Source organism: Myotis nattereri, assembly GCF_964212035.1.
Source record: "Myotis nattereri genome assembly, chromosome: 14".
In the NCBI taxonomy this organism is placed as follows: Eukaryota; Metazoa; Chordata; class Mammalia; order Chiroptera; family Vespertilionidae; genus Myotis; species Myotis nattereri.
Window position 1 is genome coordinate 21,319,535 of NC_138089.1, and position 22,282 is coordinate 21,341,816.

Below are 22,282 nucleotides of genomic sequence, written 5' to 3' on the forward strand. Positions count from 1 at the left end.
AGATTTTCACTATAACAAGTGGGACTGTGTTCAGTAGCCGAAGGAGAACTCCTGCACACATCCATGTTTACCTTTTTGAGTGAAATTATTTTTGACCCAGATTCTAGGTTACTAAATCACCAGTCTATTGCTGTATTGTGTTCCAAGAGATTTTTTTTTTTGTAAGAACGAAATTTGGGCCGAAGCCGGTTTGGCTCAGTGGATGGAGCGTCGGCCTGCGGACTGAAGGGTCCCAGGTTCGATTCCGGTCAAGGGCATGTACCTGGGTTGCGGGCATATCCCCAGTGGGAGATGTGCAGGAGGCAGCTGATCGATGTTTCTCTCTCATCGATGTTTCTGGCTCTCTATCTCTCTCCCTTCCTCTCTGTAAGAAATCAATAAAATATATTTAAAAAAAAAATAAATAAAAAAAAAAAAAGAACGAAATTTGGAATTTGGAAAACCATTTTCATTGAATTACTATTCTAAAGAGTGGTTCAATGTCCTTTCTCAAAGTAGCCAGCAGAAGCCACCCTGCATGGGTTATCTGTATGGCTGGTACTGCCAGTCTGGAGTTTAGGTGCCCAAGACACTGTGGCACTCAAGGGGCCTGAGAGCTCTGGGCAAAATGCACAGTGGGCACACTTATTCTGGGGCACTTCTGGTTCCTTTTCAGTGTTCCTTCTCAGAAATGTTGACCTCTCTTCCTTGTGTGTCAAATCAAGATTCTCTTGTTATCAACGTGTTTAGAAGAAAGCAGTCTTGATTGTTGAAAATAATCTTATTTTAAAACTAATTCTTATAAAAATATAAATAAATAATTAACTCAAAAACCTCACTTCCAGGTATGTTTGCATTTTAAAAGAAGCCCCTGAGGCTAAGGCGTCCCAGTTGGATGTTAATCAGCTGTGCTTTGGCGGCATTGGCTGTAGCCACAGGGCAGGCCATATCTAATGGTGTGTGCCCCCTGAGGATTGTTCCATATAAACCTGTGTCACTCATATTTGAACACGTGTTGGCTCTCTAGAAGCACACTTTCTTTAGAGCGTATTTTATCTTAAAAAGATAATGCAAAGCCAATTTTTTGATGACATTTTTTGTAGTTTTTTTTTTTTAATATATTTTATTGATTTTTTACAGAGAGGGAGAGAGATAGAGAGTTAGAAACATCGATCAGCTGCCTCCTGCACATCTCCTACTGGGGATGTGCCCGCAACCAAGGTACATGCCCTTGACCGGAATCGAACCTGGGACCTTTCAGTCTGCAGGCTGATGCTCTATCCACTGAGCCAAACCGGTTTCGGCTGTAGTTTTGAAAGTAACAGCAAAGGCAGCTTCTGTTTACTTAGAAGACACAGATTTGTTGATTTTTTTTTTTTTTTTTTTTTTTTTTGTTATCCTGAAATCCAGAATATATTTTAAATATCTAAACTTTGGAATATATTACTACAGTTGACCTTGAACTACACAGAATTGAATTCTGTGGGTCCACTTAGTCTTGTATTTTTTTCAATAAATACAGTACTATAAGTGTATTTTCTCTTCCTTACGATCTTTTAAAGTAACATTTTCTTTTATATGTTAATCAACTATGTTACCAGGCAGGCTCCCAGTCGACAGTAGGCTGTTAGTAAAGTTTTGGGGGGAGTCAAAGCTGTACGCAGATTTCAGCTGTGCAGGGAATCCGTGCCCCCTTACCCATACGTTGTCCATACACTGTACGTACACTTTCTCCTGCAGATTGAGAGCTTTTGGGACCTGAGTGAGAGAATCCAGCTTTTTTAGCTCTAACAGCCATCCACAGGAAACCTTTCTGAGCTTTCTTTTCTCTGTCAAGTAGTACCCCTAACGTAAAACTTCAGGTAGTAAATGAAGCTAAAGACTAAAGGCCTATCTGGAAATAATTGTATTGAATCTAAAAATAAAACGAGGAAGTAGAAACAGGAAGCAGAGAGGGAAAAGAAGAGCAGTCAAGGTTCTTTCACTAGAATGCCTCCAAAAAGAGACATTTGCTTAACTCAGCTTGTTTTACTTGAAGTGGAGAGGTACTGAAAGTGATTAGAGAATGCCCTTGTGAAATTGTTGATGGGGAGTTTTCAAGAGCCTGGCCTGTTTATGTCTGAAGCGAATACCTTATATGTTAACATTAACTTTGTGATAAATGGCATTCTGGACACCAGAGATAAAAAAGACTACTTTATCTTTCTTTGCTCTAACTGCCTGTGTGCAACTTCAATTTGCTACATATTTCTAAATGTCACATCTGCTAACCAGAAATTCAGGTAAAATTCTTCTTGGCATATTATGTGTCTAAATAAATATGCCTGTCAGTGTCCATTCTGTCAAATTTAGATCTTCCCATCACTGTTTTGATAGCTGCAATCGAGTAAAAATTCTCCAAGTAAAGAATTGATTTATTCTTAAAGTTCTTTATAAAAACTGAGAAGCTTTTTAGGGAGAGTGAGCAAATTTCTATACCTGTACTATATCTAAATTTGGAAATTCTCCTTGGTCAGTGGCAAAGTTAAAAATCCACTAAACTTGAAAAACATTGATCCTCCTAAAGAGGAAATCCAGTCTTCCAGAAACTATTTAATAATAAAACTTGTTTTAGAGTTTGCCTACATAGACTATAAAATTTGGAGAACTCAGGGAAGTCAGCTTTATTTCTGATCTTACCGATAGTCTTAGGAGCACAGTTGAGAATTTGTGAGGAAAGGAGAGAAGCAAAGTCCTTCTTCACAGAGTTAGAATGGAAAAGGCCTTAGAGTCTAAGCCTCATTTGAGGGTCCCTTCCATACCATCCAGCAGCTCTGCTTTCAGCGGTGGTGAGCTTTGTAACCAAGGTGGCTAGTGGGTTGTTAGAAATGTCTTCTTTTGAACCAAAAGCACAGATCCAGTCCAGGTCAGGGGAGAGGTGAATTCAAGCATGGGCAAGCCAGGCAGCATGGGGGGGCGGGGGGGGGGGGTAGAAACAGACTGTGTAACCAGAGTCCTTGGTGAAGGTAGATTCAGGCTGGGGGTGGCCTATAATTGAGGATAAAATAATCTTTTTACTGAATATTAAAGGAGTGCCTGTAAATTATCGAAAATGAAGAAAAGTACAAGCAAAGTGAAATTGCTTGTAATCCACCATCAAGAAATAATCAATGTATACCTCTCCAGTCTTTTGCTACTAGCCTCACAGTTACAACAGTACAGTATTTCTTTGCCAAGAGATGATTACCAATATGGATATCATATTCTAATTGGTCTGATCCTCATATCACCTGCCAGTCTTTTTTCAGTCTACTATAAAGTCCGTGGTTCTACCTTTGTTTTAGAAATAATAACCCTATTAATGACATTATCACCTTAAACCACCCTTTTTTAAATAGGAATCCTGCCTCAGGAGAAGATTCTGTGGTCAAATACATTTGAAAAATGTATAAGCCCACCCTTCTTAGAGAATAATAACACATTTTAGCATATTAAAAACTCAGAATGATTCTGCTATTTAAAAAAAAAAATCTGTTTAATATTGTTTAACCCAATGTTTTCCAGGAAAAAAAAAAGAACCATCTCACACTGGAGTTCCTGATGGATTGTTTTAAAGTAGGGAACTGACACAGTGGCCTATTCTTGTCCTATCCCTCTTAGTCCATCAAAAAGCCTTTTGCTACTGAATTGTTTTATTGCCTGTCATCACTGTATGAAAAATTCTCAGGTAATACAGTTATCAAGTTGTGACTGTGCCCATAATATCCCTTGGCAGGTAGGCCTATTCATTACAGTTGGGAATGAACCTGAGTAAACCTTAAAAGGAACAAAAAAGATTGGTTGCCTTGTTGAAATTTATTATTATTATTATTCCAAGCTTGAAGAAAAATATAAGAAACAATAAAAAAATCCTTGTGCTCACTTACGTATCTTTTAGTTCCTGGCATTTTGCTATAATTGCTTCAGACCTTTATGTGGGGGGAGCGGGGAGAGGATATTCCTAAGAAATGAAACCCCACAGATGGATATAAAGACCACAACCCTATAAGTGACATTCTTGACTCCCAGTTTCTTGCTTTATGTATTTTCAAGTACAGAATTAGCGTAAGCAGCACCAACCAAAATAAAGAGCATGCCGCAATCACCTCACCTCAGTTACCCACTTAGTGATTTTTAAGGAGAGAAAAGGGGAAACCCTATGTTTGCTTGTAGTGCTTTCATTTGCTTTTGAAGATTCACCAAGACCTTTATTTTCAAGAAACTCATCTTTCTCCTGCCAGCCTGGTGTCATTACAAACTTTCCACCGTGAGTTGTTCAGCTGTGCAGACTTGCTTTGTTTTGGTAGCATTGTCCATTTTCAAATTACTTTACCATTTAGTTGACTGATTTTAAGATACTTTAAAAAAGAGAGAGATAATTTAGTAGAGCTTTTTTTGCCCATAGGGCAGGGTAAACTTCTAATTACTAAACATTTGCTCTTTTTACTGTCCTGCAGTGACCCTTAGAAGTTCCAGGGCTCCTTGCCTCATCCTTAGCTCCGAATGCTATATATGTTTAATTTTAACTTTCTATCCTTGAACCTCTCGTGTATGTAGGATCTCTGATTTTCTCATGTGTGCAGGGTTCCTATACATAATGTGTGTAATTAAGTTTGCTGGTTTTCTGTTGTTATTCTATCTTGTGTCTTTTTTATTATTAGAGCCAAAGAATCTTGAGGGTAGAGGAAAGTTCCTCCCACACAACCTCATACTTTCATGTTTTGGAGTTAAAAATTTTGTGCAAATAGGGAAGCAAAATTTGCCACTGTAAAATGTATTACTTTGGCATGATAACTGTTTTAAGGAACAGTAGACTCAGAAAGAAGCTTTGGCCTTCCCACAAATTGACTAAAAGAATTTAAGATAGAAGGCCTGTTCGGAAAGAACTATCACCATAGATAACCACGGTATATGAACTGGTTGGGGCAGACAGGGAGGAAACCTACCTAGCAAGGCCCATTTGATCGAAGTCCTTCTTGAGACCTATTGTCTCTAGAGGGCACAGTAATATTTGTTTACTAAACATTAACTCTTTGATTTCCCTGTGAATTGCCTTACTTTCCTTTGAAGTCCCAGACCCTTACCTCCTTCTTCTTAGCTCAAATGACATGTATACCCATTTTGCCTACTATCTTTAGAATTTGTCATGCTTATGTGAATTCCCCATGCATATGCATTAAATCTGATTTCCTCCTGTTAATCTGAGTTGATGTAAGAAATATCCAAACTTGTGGAGAATATGTATAAGAGTTTATTTGAACCAGACAGAAAGTATATGCCAGGGAGCAAGATCTCAAATGCTCTGCATAGAATTTTAATGTACCTATTTCTAACAACTCTGGTATGGAATTCTGTATTTCAGTCCTTCTCACAGTGAAATATATTGGTTGGCAATGCTGTACCATAAATAAAATGATGAATTGGTCAGTCATATATTCCAGGGTGAGGTAGCCAAGCCTCTGTGTTTTGTATTGTGAGGACATTGTGATCATGACATTTTTCCTGTATTCTTGGAAAATGAACACCAGAAGAGTTCTTGGGTCAGGTTGTGTTTTAACAGGTGTTGTTGCTAAAACCTGGTTCTCGTCTTCTAGGGTGGTAGAAGAGGAGACACGGCGCTCCCAGCAAGCTGCCCGGGATAAGCAGAGTCCCAGCCAGGCCAACGGTTGCAGTGAGCACAGGCCCATCGACATCCTGGAGATGCTCAGCCGAGCCAAGGATGAGTATGAGAGGGTGAGGCTGCATGCCCCTGGGAGGACCAAAGGGGACGAGACTTGCAGGGGACTCATGGACTGGGGAAGTCACCTCCAGGGCCAGCAGAAATAATTAATTCAAAAAGAAAACCTGTCTTTTAGTTTTAAGCCTAAGAGATAATAAATTTGCTTACCTTACAGTCTTTGACTTGGCATGAAAGTTGAGAAATTTTTTCCCTCTATTCCTGTAAAACTATTATGGGAGAAAGTGGTTGTGGAATGCAGAAGTTAGCTGCACCAGGTAGTACTGGGAAAGCTTCATACCTCGTCTTCACCTCTGCAGTCTCTGCTAGGTCTTAGGAATTTACGTTTATTTACAGTCTGTTATTGGTAGTAAGTGCACTGCCTTCATTAAGCATCATTTGGAATTTCACCCAAATGAGAGGTTTTTCTAGAATTTATTTTTTTTCTTTCTGTTTTGTATTTTAGTTTAAAAGTTAGCTGATAACATTTTCTCCCCAAAGTTGAATGAAGTAGAAGCTGTAGGCATTCGTTAGTTTATTCAGTACATATTTATGAGCTGTCCATGGTGTAGCAAGCAGTAGACATTTCCTCCATGGTCATCAGACCTTGTAGCTTTGGAACTTTCTTGGCATTTCACTTGACATCAGCATTTGAAAGCCCCACACTTTATTGGAGTGATACTAAAGGCTTCCACTTTGTTTCAGCAGAATTATAATTGTCACCTTATTCTACTAACATTGAGTTAAGTTCTTTTTCTCTTTTCTTGTTTAATCCTCACCAAAAGATCAGGGAACAAAGTGTAAAAAGCACTCTCTAAAACTGTATTTCCCAGTTCTACTCTAACACTGGCCTCTACGTTTTAACAGGCATTCCTTGAGAAGAGGTTCCAGTTGGTCCCGTGAGTTAAAAACATCATTAGGTCCTAGCCGGTTTGGCTCAGTGAATAGAGCATTGGCCTGTGGACTGAAGGGTCCCAGGTTTGATTCCGGTCAAGGGCATGTACCTTGGTTGCGGGCACATCCCCAGTAGGGAGTGCAGGAGGCAGCTGATCGATGTTTCTCTCTCATCGTTGTTTCTAGCTCTCTATCCCTCTCCCTTCCTCTCTGTAAAAAATCAATAAAATATATATTAAAACACACACACACACACACATCTTTATAGGGCGCTAAGTGCTCAAGACTCTGAGAGGTCCCTGCAGTAAATAAAGGGGTAACACCAGTTTCTAAGTTGATTTGACTATAGCACCATTTTTCACGTACTACCCTTTAAGAATCTAGAGTTCAAGGAACAGTGCTCTGGAAGGTAGTTTTCACCATAAACTACAATAAACCTACATTCAAACACCAAAGGAAGTCCCGCTTCCTGGGTAGAGAAATACACATTCGAGCCCATGAGAAGTTTCAAGTTGTACCAAACTCCTCAATGTCTCATAGAGAATTAGGAGGAACCTATAGATCTGTGAAGATTAATATAGGAAAAGCAGTTAATGAGGTCTGTGTTATCTACACAGATGCCTTGCTCTGTTTTTATAGAGGGCTTTTAAGAATGTGGGGAGAACAGTAATTACTGTTATAAGAAAATTCTTCCATGGTATGAAATAAATAAAATTTGTCTATGGTTAGATTAAAACAAAACTAAATCTTTGGGTATTTAGTTAAAACTTTGATATTTACTTTTTAATATGTTCTGTTTTTTAAAACAGCCAGCAAATAGGTAGAACTTCCATAAATGACAATTTTGTTTCTTGTCTGTATTTGGCCTGTCATCTAACCAAATGGAATTGGTGTTAGCAGTGACCTCTGAATTCATATCTTAGTGTTTGGATGGGTTCCCCTCAGCTGCCACATGGTTCCAGATGGCCCCTTTGTTTATCTTGCACACATGGGAAAAAATATGTTAAGTCCTAGAGACCTTTTAAAATACAGCCCATCTCGTAGCTCAAGTTAAGTTTCAAGTATTGCAGACTCAAATGTCCTTAAAACCATGTGGGCCATGGGAGTGCCTGCTACGGGTCAGGGTGGATCTGACACAGGGAGCCTGTTGCTATATCACAGAGTCAGTTACAGCTCACCTCCAGGCAGTTGTTGCCAAATTATCCAGCTTCTCTCTGAAAATGACAGGCTGGAATATTTATGTAAAACCTCTCATTTTTAACTCAGCCGGTGTGGCCCAGTGGTTGAGCATTGACCTATAAATCAAGAGGTCAAGGTTTGATTCCTGGTCGGGGCACATGCCCAAGTTGTGGGCTCGACCCCCAGTAGGGGGTGTATAGGAGGCAGCCGATTGATGATTCTCTCTCATCATTGATGTTTCTATCTCTGCCTCTCCTTCCTCTCTCTGAAGTCAATAAAAATATATTTGTTTTTTAAAAAAGCTCCCCATTTAATAAATGTTCCAGAACATTTTATACAGCTGTTTTAAGAACTTGTTATGAGTAGTGTTTTGAGTTTATGTTTTATCTAATACAGTACAATTCCACACATTTTTCATAGCGTGGTGATACAGATTGATGGTGGTGTTGCACAAAGAAATATGTTAGAAGATATTTCATAGGCTTTCACAGACAACTTCATCTCTATTTAAATGGGTAACACTGCATAAATGGTGTTCTGAAATAATATAATGGTTAAGGCATTTGAATAGAAAAATGCGTATCATTTATTCAACATTGGAGTATCTACTCCTATGCTAAGCACATATATTTATAGTATGGCATCAAGAAAAATTCATCTGTCTCTGGAATTTGAAGTTTAAGGCTTTTCTTTTTATCTTGAGTGTCCTGAACTGTTTTTGGTGCTCATTTTGACCTAGATAATGCTCACCAAATGCAGATCAGATAACCCAAAAATTCGTAATTCCATCTCCATCTCTTTTTTTAGTATTCTCTTTCAGAACAAAAATATTTTCACTTTTAGTGTTACATACAAGTTAACAAGAATTTATAATACTTTATGACTTTTGTCATCTGTAATTGTGATGTGTAGAGACCTAAAATGTAGTTTAATTTTTAAGAATATTTGATGGTTTCAACAAATGATTGAAAACAATTGGCCATCCATATGCAAAAAGAAAAAAGAACCCTAACCTAAATGTAATACCCATAACAAAAATAAACTGAAAATGGATTATAGATCTAAATGTAAAACATAAAACTAAAAATTTAGAAGAAAGATATATTTACTGTGTGACCCAGGTACCACTCTTGTGTATTTACTCTTGAGAAATGAAGCTTTTGTCCACACAAAACCTGTGAAGTTTCATAGAAGCTGCATTCATAAGCACCAAAAACTGGAAACAACACACATGTCCTCCTATGGGTCAATAGTTATAAACAAACTGCAGTGTAGACATACAGTGGAATACTGCTCAGCAATGGAAAGGAGTGATCATTAATACGCACAGCAGCTTGAATGAATCTTCAGAGGCGTTGTACTAAGAGGAAGAAGCCAGTATTCCGTCATTATCAGAAAGACGAAACTAGATGGAGAACAGATCGCTAGTTTCTAAGAATGCAGGAAGGGCATGCCTACAATGAGACAGTACACGGGCATTTTTTTGAGGTGAGAGAGCTATTTTATATCCTGATGATAGTGATCGATACTCAGAACTATATACCCCAAGAAGGTTAATTTTACCACATATTAAAAATGAAGCAAAAAAGACCTTTTCTTTTCTTTCTATTGTACCTATATGAGAAGATGGGTGTTAGCTAAATCTGTTCTGGTAATCACTTCACATTATGTGTAAATCAAGCCATCATGTTGTATGCCTTAAACTTACACAATGATGTATGTCAATTATTCCTCAGTAAAATTGGAGGAAATGTTTTTTAATGGAAAATAGTATGTGATGAAATAATGCCATTGGTTTTTCCTTAAAAGGGTTATAAAAATAATAATTGTTGCTAACCTTATTGTCTAAAATGAAGTGCTCAACTTGCTAGAAATTTTATTGTATAAGTTACATAAGAATCCAAAGCAAACCATTTGTTTGGTTTTTTGGTTGTTTTGGGGGTTTTTTTGCTTGTTTTCTAAAATAGCACTTCTGATAACCTCAATTGCTATTGTGTGAGCCAAATAATAGCAAACTTTTTCACATGATATACTTTTCCTTTTAATTTAAGAATCAAATGGGCGACTCGAATATCTCCAGTCCTGGGCTACAGCCAAGCACTCAGCTCTCCAATCTGGGAAGCACCGAGACTCTAGAAGAGACGCCATCCGGGTTACAAGATAAGGTGTGTACAGCTAAAGCTCCAGCTTTGTCCAAGATAACAAAACACAGAGTAGCATTTTGTAAGGATTTTAATGTAGTACAAGTTTGATATGTCATTTATCTTCAAGGCACGTATAGGCAGTGCATAGTGATACTCATGTCGTTTCCCCTCATCCACGTAACTGTCCTTTATCTGGATTTTATAGTAGTTTCTGTCTGGTTTCCAGCTTTTGCCCTTGTCACTCCCTTACCTATTCTTAACCCAGCTGCCAGCACAATCCTGGCAAAACAAGTTAGATCATGGCACTCCTCTGCTTAAAACTCCAGTGGCATCCATCTCACTCAAAGCCAAGGTCATGGCAGTGGCCCACAAGGCCCTACTTGATCTGGCCCCACACCCTGGTCTCATCTTGTATCTCTGCTTGCTCACTTGACCCCAGCCTTGCTGGCTCTTCTGCCTTTCCACAAATGTGCCAGACTTGCTCCCTCCTCAGACTGGCCTTTGCACTTGTTGTTCCCTGGCCTGGAGTACTTGCCTTCTGTGTATGGCTTGCTCCCTTTCTTCCTTCAGGTCTCAAGTATCCTCTATATAGATGAGGCCTTCTCTCACCTCTCTATTTTAAATAACAATCCTTCCTGTGCTTTATTTTCTCCCTAAGACTTCTACCCGACTAACATGGTTGTGTTTTTCGTATATATTCATTGTCTCCTCCCACCAAAATGTAAGCTTCATGGGGGTAGGCAGTTAGGTCTGCCTAGTTCAGCATCTATTCTTATTAGCATCAGCATTGTAAATATCTGTTGACTGAGTTAGTTTTCTTTATAACTGATGGGTTGATGAATGAACAGATACCAAATAAAACCCATAGTTTTTTAATTAAACTTTTGATTTTGAAGTAATTATAGATTCACATGTAGTTACAAGAAATGATATAGAAAGATCCCATGTAGCCTTCCCCCACTCCCCATTGTTAACAGCTTGCAGAATATAGTACGATATCACAACTAGGATGTTGACGCATCTACCATCTCGTTCACATTTTCTCAGTTTTATTTGTATTCATTTGTGCGTGTGTATGTGTGTACATATTTAGTTCCATGCAATTTTATCTGGTGTCTAGCTTTGTGTATCCACCACCACAGTGAAGATACAGAAGACTTCCATCACCACAAGGATCCTTAGTGTTGACCTTCTGTTATCATACGGACTTCCCTGTCCTACCCTTCCTGCCTCCCCCCTTCTCATCCTTAACCCTAAACAGCCACTAATCTATCTCAGTTCTCTCCAGTTCTATCACGCTGTGATTTTAGGAATGGATTGATTCCATAATCCGCCCCTACACAGAGATAGTACATTTCTTTGGTAACACTGCCATCTAGTGCTGAGGAGCAAAGAATGCTCTCAAGCCTTAATAGTATTAATTCCATATGTTTCATAATTCACTTATTAGAATCCCTTTGGACTATTTTTCTAGTTGGTTTTGTTTTGTTTTGTTTTGTTTTTATTCCTATGTTAGGAGTAATGCATACCCTCTTGTGTGCTCAGTTTACTGACCAGGTAGGAAATCTGACATGGACACAATAGAGCCAAACATATATGAAATTCTCTAAATACGAAGAGCTGTGGGATGAGGAAGGAACAGTGTAAAACCTGACACAGTATATTAAAATTTTGCCGTGTACCATATATGTTGTTGTTCACTGAATTCCATCTCCCAAGGGAAATGGCCAGACTAACACTTGATTTAAGTGAGGCGTTATAAAACTCAATCTAAACCTGAAGCATATCCAGACATGGGGAAAGAGTAAAATTTAATCTTTTCTGTGGATGATGGAAGGGGAGTCCATGGCTACCTAAGCCCAGTCTCTAGAGGAATGTAGCCAGTTTTTCTTGTCCTGGGTCCTCGGGCGGAGACTGTAGAGCTGCTGGGAGCTTGTGTGGAGAAGCAGGCTCTGCTTACAAAGTTCAGCCTCTGACTGACTGGCCAGTTGTCTGTTCCATCAGTTGGTACATCTGGACCTGTAGACACCTCTTAGTTCTTCAGGGTTTAGCTGCACCTTTGTTTCCCAAAGGTTAATGTTACTGTTCAGTTGATTAGGTAACCTATAGTCTGCTTAATTGACACCTCATGTGGTGGCATAATGGGAAGAATGTGGACTATGTTAGAACTAGATTAGAGTCTGGTTATGTTGTACTTGGGCATCATCTATAAAATGGCAACAATAATAGTAGTGCCCTACAGATTAAGAGAGTGACGCACAAGTGTGAGAATCTGTTTCTGGCCTGGCAGAAGCTATAGGGAGGCAGCACTGAGAAATCTGAAAACTTTGTGTTTTTTTGTAGTCCAGGTTCAAAGTTTCACTATATAGTTTTATTTTTTAATATGAAGTAGGTTTTAAACCATTAGAAATAGTTATTTTTAAGTATAAGTGTAGAAACATTCCAAATGTAAATACAGGTTGTTTTAGTTTAAAAGTTGATTGATGGTCCACCAGGCAGGTAAAAATTGCTGCCTAGATCCTGACATTCTTGAAGCGTAAGTTGTATTTCATGGGGAGGCTTCTCCATGTCCTATTGTTCCTTTTCTTATAACATAAAAATAGTATTCTTACCTGGGAAAGACTTAAATTTCTGGAAAATAGCCCTTATATGGTCTATGTTTTTCAAAGCAGTTATATCTAAATGTTGGTTTCTCTCCATATATATAAATCTATATACATACATAACAGAGTGTGGTGGTAAAGATCTACATAATTTGCATCAATGAATAAAAATCAGTGTAGTTTTCCAGCACTTTTTTTGCCACGCATCTTGATCATTTTGTTTTAAACATAATGTGTATAAAAAGGAATTAACCCAAATCAAAAATGGGCAAAGGACTTGAATAGACATTTCTTCTAATAAGATAAACAAATGGCCAACAAAGATTGGCAAGAATATGGAGAAATTAGAACCCTCTTGCACTGCTGGAAGAAACATAAAATGGTGCAGCAGCTGTGGAAGACAGTTTGGCAGTTCCTCAAAAAGTTAAGTGTAGAATTATAATATGATCCGGCAATTCAGTTCATGGACATATACCCAAAAGAATTGAAAACAATGACTAAAAACTGATATATTTACACTAATGTTCATAGCAGCGTTATTCACTATAGCCAAAAGGTGGAAAGAACCCAAGTGTCAATCATCAGATGAGTGAGTAAACAAGATGTGATATATGCATATAGTGCAATATTATTCAGCCTTAAAAGGAATGAAATTCTGACACATGCTACAACGTGGATGAACCCTGAAAACATGCTAAATGAAATAAGCTAGTCCTAAAAGGACAAATATTGTATGATTGCACTTATACAAGGTATCTAGAATAGGCAAATTCATAGAAACAGTAGAATTGAGATTATTAGGGACTATAGGTAGGGTGGTGGAGAGAGGAGAAAAATAATTATTTGCCATTGGAGAATTCCTTCACTTAAACAAACCTCTTGTCACATTAATTTCCCAAAATATATTATGTTAGCTTTTAAAAATTAATAGAATTCTCTTCATTGAGTATATTCTAAGATAAAATTGTTTGATATGAAATTTCAGTTCTTTACAGCTGGGGAGGCTCCTGCCTCTTCCTCAACAACAGTTACTTGGAGCTGCCATCATCTTCCTCAGACCTGCTCCGCCACCTCACCCAGCAGCTGGCACGTCCTCACCAGGGCACTCCCTTCACTTGTAAACTGCCTGCGTCTTCTGTTCTCAGCACTGGCCTCCTCCCCCTGTTGTCTCTCCTTGGCAAAGGGGAGAGAGAAAAATGATGTGAGAGAGAAATATTGACCAGCTGCCTCCTGCATGCCCCCTATTGGGGATGGAGCCTGAAACCCAGGCATGTGCCCTGACTGGGAATCAAACCGGTGACCTTTTGGTGCATGGGGCCGATGCTCAATCCACTGAGCAACACCGGCCAGGCAAATGCTTTGGCTTTTTTTGAAGACTTTGTGACTTGGGAGTAGAATGAGAAAGGCCTATTTTTTTTTAATGGTTACATTTATTTTCTGATATTTGAGACCCAGCTGAGGTTCAATGCCTAGCTTTGTATCAAGAGTAGTTAAAATAGTCCTAACCGGTTTGGCTCAGTGGATAGAGCATTGGTCTGCGGACTCAAGGGTTCCAGGTTCAATTCTGGTCAAGGGCATGTACCTTGGTTGCAGGCACATCCCCCAGTAGGGGGATGTTTCTCTCTCATCAATGTTTCTAACTCTCTATCCCACTCCCTTCCTCTCTGTAAAAAATCAATAAAATATATTTTAAAAAAAAAAAAGAGTAGTCAAAATAAAAGTAGGATTACTTGATCAGCATTTGGTCCCTCTGTCCTCCTGAATGTTATTTCCCTACATGTGTTGCTGACATGGGGCAATAGGCACAATTAACTTTGTAATAAGGTAATTGTCCCTTCACCTGTTATCAGTCATTTGCCCAGGAAAAAAGTGAACTCTAACGCTGTTATCTGGAGTCCCTAAAATTTGAATTTTATTACTAGTGCATGTTTTTTGTTTTTGTTTTTTTTTAGAGAGAGAGACATTAATTTGTTGTTCCACTTATTTATTCATTAGTTGATTCTTGTATGGTCCTCCTGACCGGGGATCAAACCAGGAACCTTGGCGTATCGGGACAATGCTCTAACCAACTGAGCTTCCAACCAGGGCTACTAATGTAGATTTCTACCCACCAACCTGGGGAGACTAGATGCATCTTGGCCTTAATCGCTGGTACATCTTCACTTTGTTCCATTTTCTTATTTTCAGACTCCATCCATCCTTGCTTCTGCAAACTGTTTTTGATTGATGAAAAAGTGTAGTTACACTGGTTTGCAAGAGATGTCTTTCATTGGTGGTTTTGTTTGTTTTCCAGTCTGCTCCATCAGGACACAAACACCTGACCGTGGAAGAATTGTTTGGAACCTCTTTGCCAAAGGAACAGCCAACAGTTGTGGGTCTGGATTCAGAAGAAGTAGAGAAGCTGCCAGGAGATGCCCCTCAGAAAGAACTCAGCTCATTCCTACCATTTTCCTTTGAGCAGTCAGGAGGGACTCCTCGGTCAGAAAACCCGGGTGCCCATCCCGCTGCCCACCACTCAGCCCAACCTGAAGTCACTGCCCCGGTGCTAATCACTCCTGCCTCCATCTCACAGTCCAATGAAAAGCAGCTCCCAAGCTATGCGATCCCATTGCACCCCGGGCTCAGCCCCACTCTACCAGCAGAAGCTCCTACTGTACAGGTTCCCCCCTGCTTACCCCGAAACACCACCATGATGCAGGCAGTGAAGACCACGCCAAGACAGAGGTCTCCACTCCTGGGTCAGTCAGTCCCCGAGCTGAGCCATGCCAGTCTGACTGCCAGTCAGAGCCCCTTCAGGGCCCCTCTGAGCGTGACAAACACTGCTGGGACAACCCTCCCAAGTGTTGATCTTCTCCAGAAACTCAGGTTGACCCCACAGCATGACCAAATACAGACACAGTCGCTTGGGAAGGGCGCAGTGGCCCCCAGCTTTCCTCCAGCAGCTGGCCAGCTGGCCACACCTGAGAGCTTCATAGAGCCTCCTCCTAAGACAGCAGCAGCAAGAGCCTCCACCGCCCTGAGCAGCATGGTGCTCGCTCCCCCTCAGGTACTGCAGGAGGGGGTGCTTTAACCGAGTGGGGGGGCGGGGACTGAAAAGACCATATGCTTTTACCGATTTTAGAGGGAGAGGGATAGAGAGAGAGAAACATAGATGAGAGAAACATTGATTGGCTGCCTCATGCACGCCCCACACTGGGGATCGAGCTCCCAACCCGGCATGTGCCCTGACTTGGAGTCAAACCATGACCTCCTGGTTCATAGGTCGATGCTCAACCACTGAGCCACGCCACCAGGGCAAGACAGAGTCATTTTATTTTATTTTATTTTATTTCATTTATTTTTAATCTTTAGGGATATTTTTCCATTGATTTTTAGAGAGGGAAAGACAGAAATATTGATGTGAGAGAAACAAATTGATTGGTTGCCTCCTGCACAAGCCCCAACCACGGCCCGGGCAAGGGAGGAGCCTGCAACCAAGGTACATGTCCTTGACCAGAATCGAACCCAGGACCCTTTGGGCCACAGGCTGACACTCTATCCACTAAGCCAAACCGGCTAGGGCCACACCCAGCAGAACTTACACATACTGTGTTCTTTAGAAAATGGGAGCTCTTACCAAGATGGCAATGGATAACACTTTTGGCAAAGACTTCAGGATCCTGGTTTTGCTGCATAGACCAATGTTTAAAAAAAGAGAGATGAACAGACGTAGCACGTTTCAATAAGGATTTCCTAATTAATGAGGAAAATTGTAGGTTAGCAATAGGAAACGTTAGCAACTAGTCCTAGATTCCTGATGGAAGAGGCTGACAGGAACTTGTGACAGTGTAGCTGATGATGCAACAGGATGAAAGCTTCAAGACAGATTCTGACCCCCTTCATACCGCAAGGAGGTGTGTGCAAAGCCTTAACTGTGTCCCTGAGGAAAAAACTGAAACCTGTGGCTTTTGTAAGAGCTGTTGTTCCTATTGCGTCTGCAGATGTGCAGGGTCCTGGCAGCACACCTCTGGATGAGGCGCTTTAAACTTTGGACAGGCAGCACTAAACGGCCTCTATCCAGAGTCACGCTTACACATGTGAAATCTTGTCCTCATTCACTGGGAGAGAAAGAACTTGTAGTTGTAGAGCACACACATTAGAACTCAATGAAGCCCCGGCTCCTAAAATTTGATACTGCCAGGTAATTGAGAAAATACACATACAAATGCTGCCCTTGAAAGGAGGCACTCAGGCTGCACTCCCACAGCAACAGGAAGAGTGGCAGCAAACGCATTTTAGGGCACAAGACCTGTTACATAGGACACTCTCCTTCCCCCTTGTGCTGCAGAGAACCTCAAGAGAACTGGCCCAAAGTGACAATTTAATAAGCTTCAAACCTGGGATGCTCTGTGGCACCCTAGTGTGCCTGCACAAGGTAGACACTGAATGAGGACTGAAGAAGTTGGGAGTTGAGCAAAGCTTGGGATAATTTGCGTGGTCCTGAGTCAAAGGAGGACTTCTGGAACTATCAGGCAAAAACAAACAAAAAATCCTAAAATGGCCCGGCCAGGGTCGCTCAGTGGTTGAGCATCAATCCATAAACCAGGAGGTCATGGTTCGATTCCCGGTCGGCATAGGCTGGGTTGTGGGCTTGACCCCCAAAGGGTCCCGGGTTCCATTCCGGTCAAGGGCACATACCGTGGTTGCAGGCTCCTCCCTGACTCGGGCTCTGGTTGGGGTTCTTGCAGGAGACAACCAATTGATGTGTTTTTCTCACATTGATGTTTGTCTTTCCCTCTCTCTTCCACTCTCTCTAAAAGATCAATGGGAAATATCCTGGGGTGAGGATTAACAACAAAAGAAAGTCCTGGGTGTGAAGTAAAGCACTGTACTTGACTGAAAAGTTCATAGCTTTCAAGCTAGACTCGTGGTAGATACCCGCTCGTAGGCCAGGCTCCTTTGCGACCCCAGGCAGTTCATTACTGTGGCCTCTAGGCTCGAGTCATCACTGTGTGGATGTCTTCCCTGACTGTACACGCGCAGGGTCAGCCACAGGGCAGACATTTGCTCAGTGTTTGTGAATGGGTGGGTGACTGCTCAGAACACAGCAGCCTGCTTCTCTGAGTAGGAAATACGCTTTGCCCTGGAAGAGCTGTGATGTCCCAGTTAGCAAAGGGCAGTGTCACTGCCTGCCACAGTGCTCTCCTTGGCTTCCCGTTGCCCTGACAACAAAGCTTCCCAGGCCTGTGCGCTCTGTCTTGTTTATCCTCCCCTGCCCCATTTTTAAAAATTGCCCCCACCCTCAATTACCTGCCAGCCTTGAAAATGCACACTTTTTTTTTCATTTCTAAAATTTTACATTCCCATTTGCCTTTGAGCCTTTTCATTTCGCCTCATGTCTCAGATTTTACACTAAAGCCAGCTTCTGACTTGTCTTGTCACCCAGTCTTTTCTGTAGCTTGTCCTGCTACACGGTGATTGGCAGGATCTCTCAGCCTGATGCTGCACACAAAAAACGCTAAATGGCTCAGACACCAAAATTATACCCACAAACTGACAGGCTCTTTGCTATTTGCACATGAGGAGGGTGACAGGTAGAGAAATGTAGATCTCTTGTTGATTATAGCAAATATGAGAATTATTAAAACTGATTATTCTTAGCTTAGTATATTCTGATGGTTAGCCATTACTAGCCTAGAAGCACATCTAAATGGGGAAGGACGTAGTTGTTAGTTTTATTTTTAAGAAATTCTATCTTTGATACCAGCAGTAGTATAGTAAATATATTGAACACTACAAAAGAAACAAGTGCTGTGTAACTGGATTGTTTTAATTCTCTTCTTATTTTTTTAAAATATATTTTATTGATTTTTTACAGAGAGGAAGGGAGAGGGATAGAGAGTTAGAAACATCGATGAGAGAGAAACATCGATCAGCTGCCTCCTGCACACCCCCCACTGGGGATGTGCCCGCAACCAAGGCACATACCCTTGATCGGAATCGAACCTGGGACCCTTCAGTTCGCAGGCCGACGCTCTATCCACTGAGCCAAACCAGCCAGGGCTCTCTTCTTATTGAAGTAAAATTTACATATACTAAAATGCAGATTTTTATGAGTTTTGACAAACATCTCTCCCTCGAGTAACCTCACCCAATCACAATATGTAACATTGCCATCATCCCTAACGTTTTCTCATGTCCTCTTTCAATCATTTTTCTTGCCCCCCCCCATAAAAAATTTACATTGTAATTTATCATAGGATTGTTCTTACTGTGTGTACATACCATGCTGGTTATTCATCATATTCCCCTTCTTTAGTGATCAGACTTGGCTTCTCATAACAACTCTACAGAATTCTTAACACATAAATGGGCTCTTCATCCTTTAGCTGACACGTTTCCTAACCAGACATAAATGCTTCTACTGAATGCTTATCTGAACTCCAAATAGTTAGCATTGGACTCTGCTCCAGTCTCCTTCTGCTTATCGGGTTATCGGGTGTTGCTTACTTTGAGCCTGGCTGCTGGCTTCTGCACTTTGATACAGAAATGACCATTGTTCCCCTGCAGGTTGCAGGTCCCCCCGTGGTTACTGCAACAACCGCTGTAGTGTCTTCAGTGCTGCTGTCCCCGAGTGTTTTCCAGCAGACAGTGACCAGGGCCACAGACCTGGAGAGGAAAGCAAGCTCCTCTTCGCCTCTGACAGTTGGAACGTCGGAAAATCAGAGAAAGCCTTCCATCATTCTCAGCAAGTCTCAGCTCCAGGATACGTTAATACATCTAATTAAGGTATGTAGTCTTTGAATTTTCATTCTTTAATTTTAAAAAATTACAAGTTTTAGAAATTAGGTCAGTAAGTTAATTCAGGACTAGATGGAAGTAATGTTATTCTCTTCCTGAGCTTATAGGTGGAATAATATCTGAGTGAATTATTAATCATGGTGTTTCTGGATGGTAAGATTCTATGGGTAACTAGTTATACAAATCATTTATAACTAGTTACTCACACAGCTTTTTCCTAAGCTGTTATCAAGGATGTGAGTTCTGCCCTGGCTGGTGTGGCTTAATTAGTTGAGCATCATATCATGCACCAAGAGGTTGCAACCTAGTCAAGGCACATGCCCAGGTTGCCGGCTTGGTCCCTAGTAGGGAGTATGTAGGAGGCAGCTGATCGTTTCTCTTCCTCTCCCTTCCTTTCTCTAAAAATCAGTACAAACATATTTTTTTAAAAATAGGACGTGAGCTCTGATAAGGTAACTGACATTACCATCTCTTCCAGAATGACTCCAGCTTCCTCAGTACACTTCATGAAGTCTACTTGCAGGTTCTGACCAAGAACAAGGACAACCACAACCTATGACTGGAGCAGAAACCAGCCTGAAAACAGAATGTCAACCTCAGAAACAAATAGGCCTCATCATGAGAACTTCTGAACAGAACATGGAGTTTCTAGAATCCTGAAATTGAGCCTTTGAGAAAGAGACTCATTCCTTAAGAATGTTTCCCAAGTGACGTTCTCAGTGATAATGGAGGTTTCACTGTGAAGCATCACCAGCAGCCCTTTGTTTTGACAAAAAAAAAAAAAAAAATAGACCATTGTGTTAAGTTGTGTAGGTGTTTTCATCAGCTGTAAGCACCTGTGAAATAAGGAGTCTTGAGTTTCAACTGCTTTCGCTTTTGAAGTCTTAGGGAGGAGGGTCCCCAGCCTTGCTGCAGTCAGAGTTCAGCCCATCCTGTCCGTCCCCGTCCCCCCCCCCCCCCCCCCGCCTTTCCCCCCAGGAACGTGAGCATCAGGCTGAGAGTCAAGTTTGAGCAGCGCAGAAGCCAACTCTGTGCAATGTCGTTTCCAGTTGTAAGCATCAGAATTTAAATGGGCAAGTTAGGACTGGTTTGTTCAAGTGAAGTATATCTTATATGAGTGCTCCATTTGGGCCTTTAAAGTCCTGAAAATTGTGTTTTGTTTTTAAGAGTCCTTAGTGCTGACATGCAGCAGGTTCGTTCCCATAGGGTGGCGAGAGAGCAGGCACGTCACACCTCTGAAGCAAAGGCTGAGGCTGGTAAAGCTCAAATTCTATCAGAAATCTTCACTTTAAGTTAAACTCTCCAGTGGTTTTGAAAACGTTACATTTGTGTGTGAAGCATAGCCTTATTTTCCTTTTCTGTGTAAACACAGAGGTCTTTGTTGATTGTTTTCCTTAACACTTTGACAAAGGACCAGTGGACCAATCTGACAAAGCCATTCTGGTTCCATTCCTCGAGTCTACTGAGAATAATGTTGAAGCTATGCAGAAAAGGGAGCTGTTACTCACACTGCCCTTACCTTACTGTAGTATACGGAGCTCAAGCAAAGCAAATTCAGAACTTTACCAATGTATTCAGGCTGTGAGTACTTTTGCAGCCAAAGTGTGAAAATATGTAAAGATGCTTTGTTATGCTGCTATTAATCTGCCAGGATTTATATTTATTCTTTTATGGCATGTAATGGTGATTAGTAATATTTTAATGTAGATTTGGGTTTATTTCAGCAATAGTAATTTTAAGATATTCTTTGAATGAAAGTGTTTTTGTTTCTATGATACAGGTCATTTTGTAGTATTTAACCAATTAAGATGCACTGCTTACTTTTCTGAGCACTAATGATTGGGTAAAAACCCTAGTGGCTCAACCGGCTAGCATAAGGATTAGCTGTGAATAATGCTGACAGATATGATAGTTCCTCGGGAGCAATCAGTTAAGCTTTAATGGTAACTCAGTCATAAGCCCATAGATTTTGTTTCCTAGTTGAGATTTTAGAAAATTATCTGTGAATTGCATACTTGTTTTAGTTTGGTCTTAGTTTTTTAGCATAAAGAATGCTTTGTTTGATTGGCTTTATTCATCTAAACATGCTTCTCTGGCAACTTTTCTGCTTCTCAATTTAGTGTCTTCTATTGCATCTACTTAGTTATTTGTGAATTGTGCAAAAGTCAGGAAAACTTATAAGTTCTCATACTCAATTAGGAATAGTTTGTTTTCAAAGGTAGTGTGTAAGTTCAGCAACCAAAAATGAATTGCTGGTGTATCACAGGGAAAGGGAAAGTTACAGTAGGATACAGAGAGTTACTGACACCAGGAGACTGTCCATGGAGCCACACGACTGTTCTCAGAAAACAGTTGCACCAGTAGGTTTGATCTCACCCAAGAGTAGTCTCAGTGGGCTTTGGTAAGCAGAAGAATCAAGGGATTCTGGTTATAATTAGTAGACATTTGAATTGACATGGTGATTTGAGTATGTATAATATTAGGAGAGTTAAGAGAGAATATCCTAAGAGGGTCTGTAATCAAATCTGTTCATTTTCACCCTTTAACCCAAGGGAATAAATATGATAGATGGAAAAGAGAATCTGTGATAAGGTTTCCTTAATGTGAACGTAAATTTTAAGTGCCCAAGTCATGGAGATTTGAAAAGGTGATGCCTGTTTCAACTCCCAAATTTAAATATTCAAAGCATGTATTTAAAGTTCAGAAGCCAGAACTTCACCATTATGATTACCTGGAAGTTTGGGCCAGAATGAGTTCCTAAGAAAGTCGGGCCAAGCCTGGATAGTTGCAGTTAGATGATCCTGGCCCAGAAGTCCGTTCAGTTGCCTTACTCCTTTCAGGCTCACTGTCCAGAACCTCGTGCTAGCTTGGGTTGCGTGTTTACATTGCTACCGTGTCTTTTCTGGAACCTTAGTTGAATCGTAATGGACACCAAAACAGAGAGGCTTCTTGCTAGGTTTTGCAGGGGT

At 40.6% G+C, this 22,282-nt stretch overlaps 1 protein-coding gene across 1 annotated transcript in view; it reads left to right on the forward strand.

The window, feature by feature from the left end:
* DCP1A (decapping mRNA 1A) overlaps positions 1-20,114 on the forward strand; it is a 45,377-nt gene extending 25,263 nt beyond the window's left edge. The window contains exons 5-9 of the mRNA XM_081105981.1: positions 5,592-5,730; positions 9,838-9,951; positions 14,827-15,579; positions 19,083-19,301; positions 19,792-20,114. Of these exons, the coding sequence (XP_080962107.1) occupies positions 5,592-5,730; positions 9,838-9,951; positions 14,827-15,579; positions 19,083-19,301; positions 19,792-19,872 (1,306 nt within the window). The 3' untranslated portion in view covers positions 19,873-20,114. The remainder of the gene's footprint in view (positions 1-5,591; positions 5,731-9,837; positions 9,952-14,826; positions 15,580-19,082; positions 19,302-19,791) is intronic.
* Positions 20,115-22,282: the final 2,168 nt, after the last annotated feature.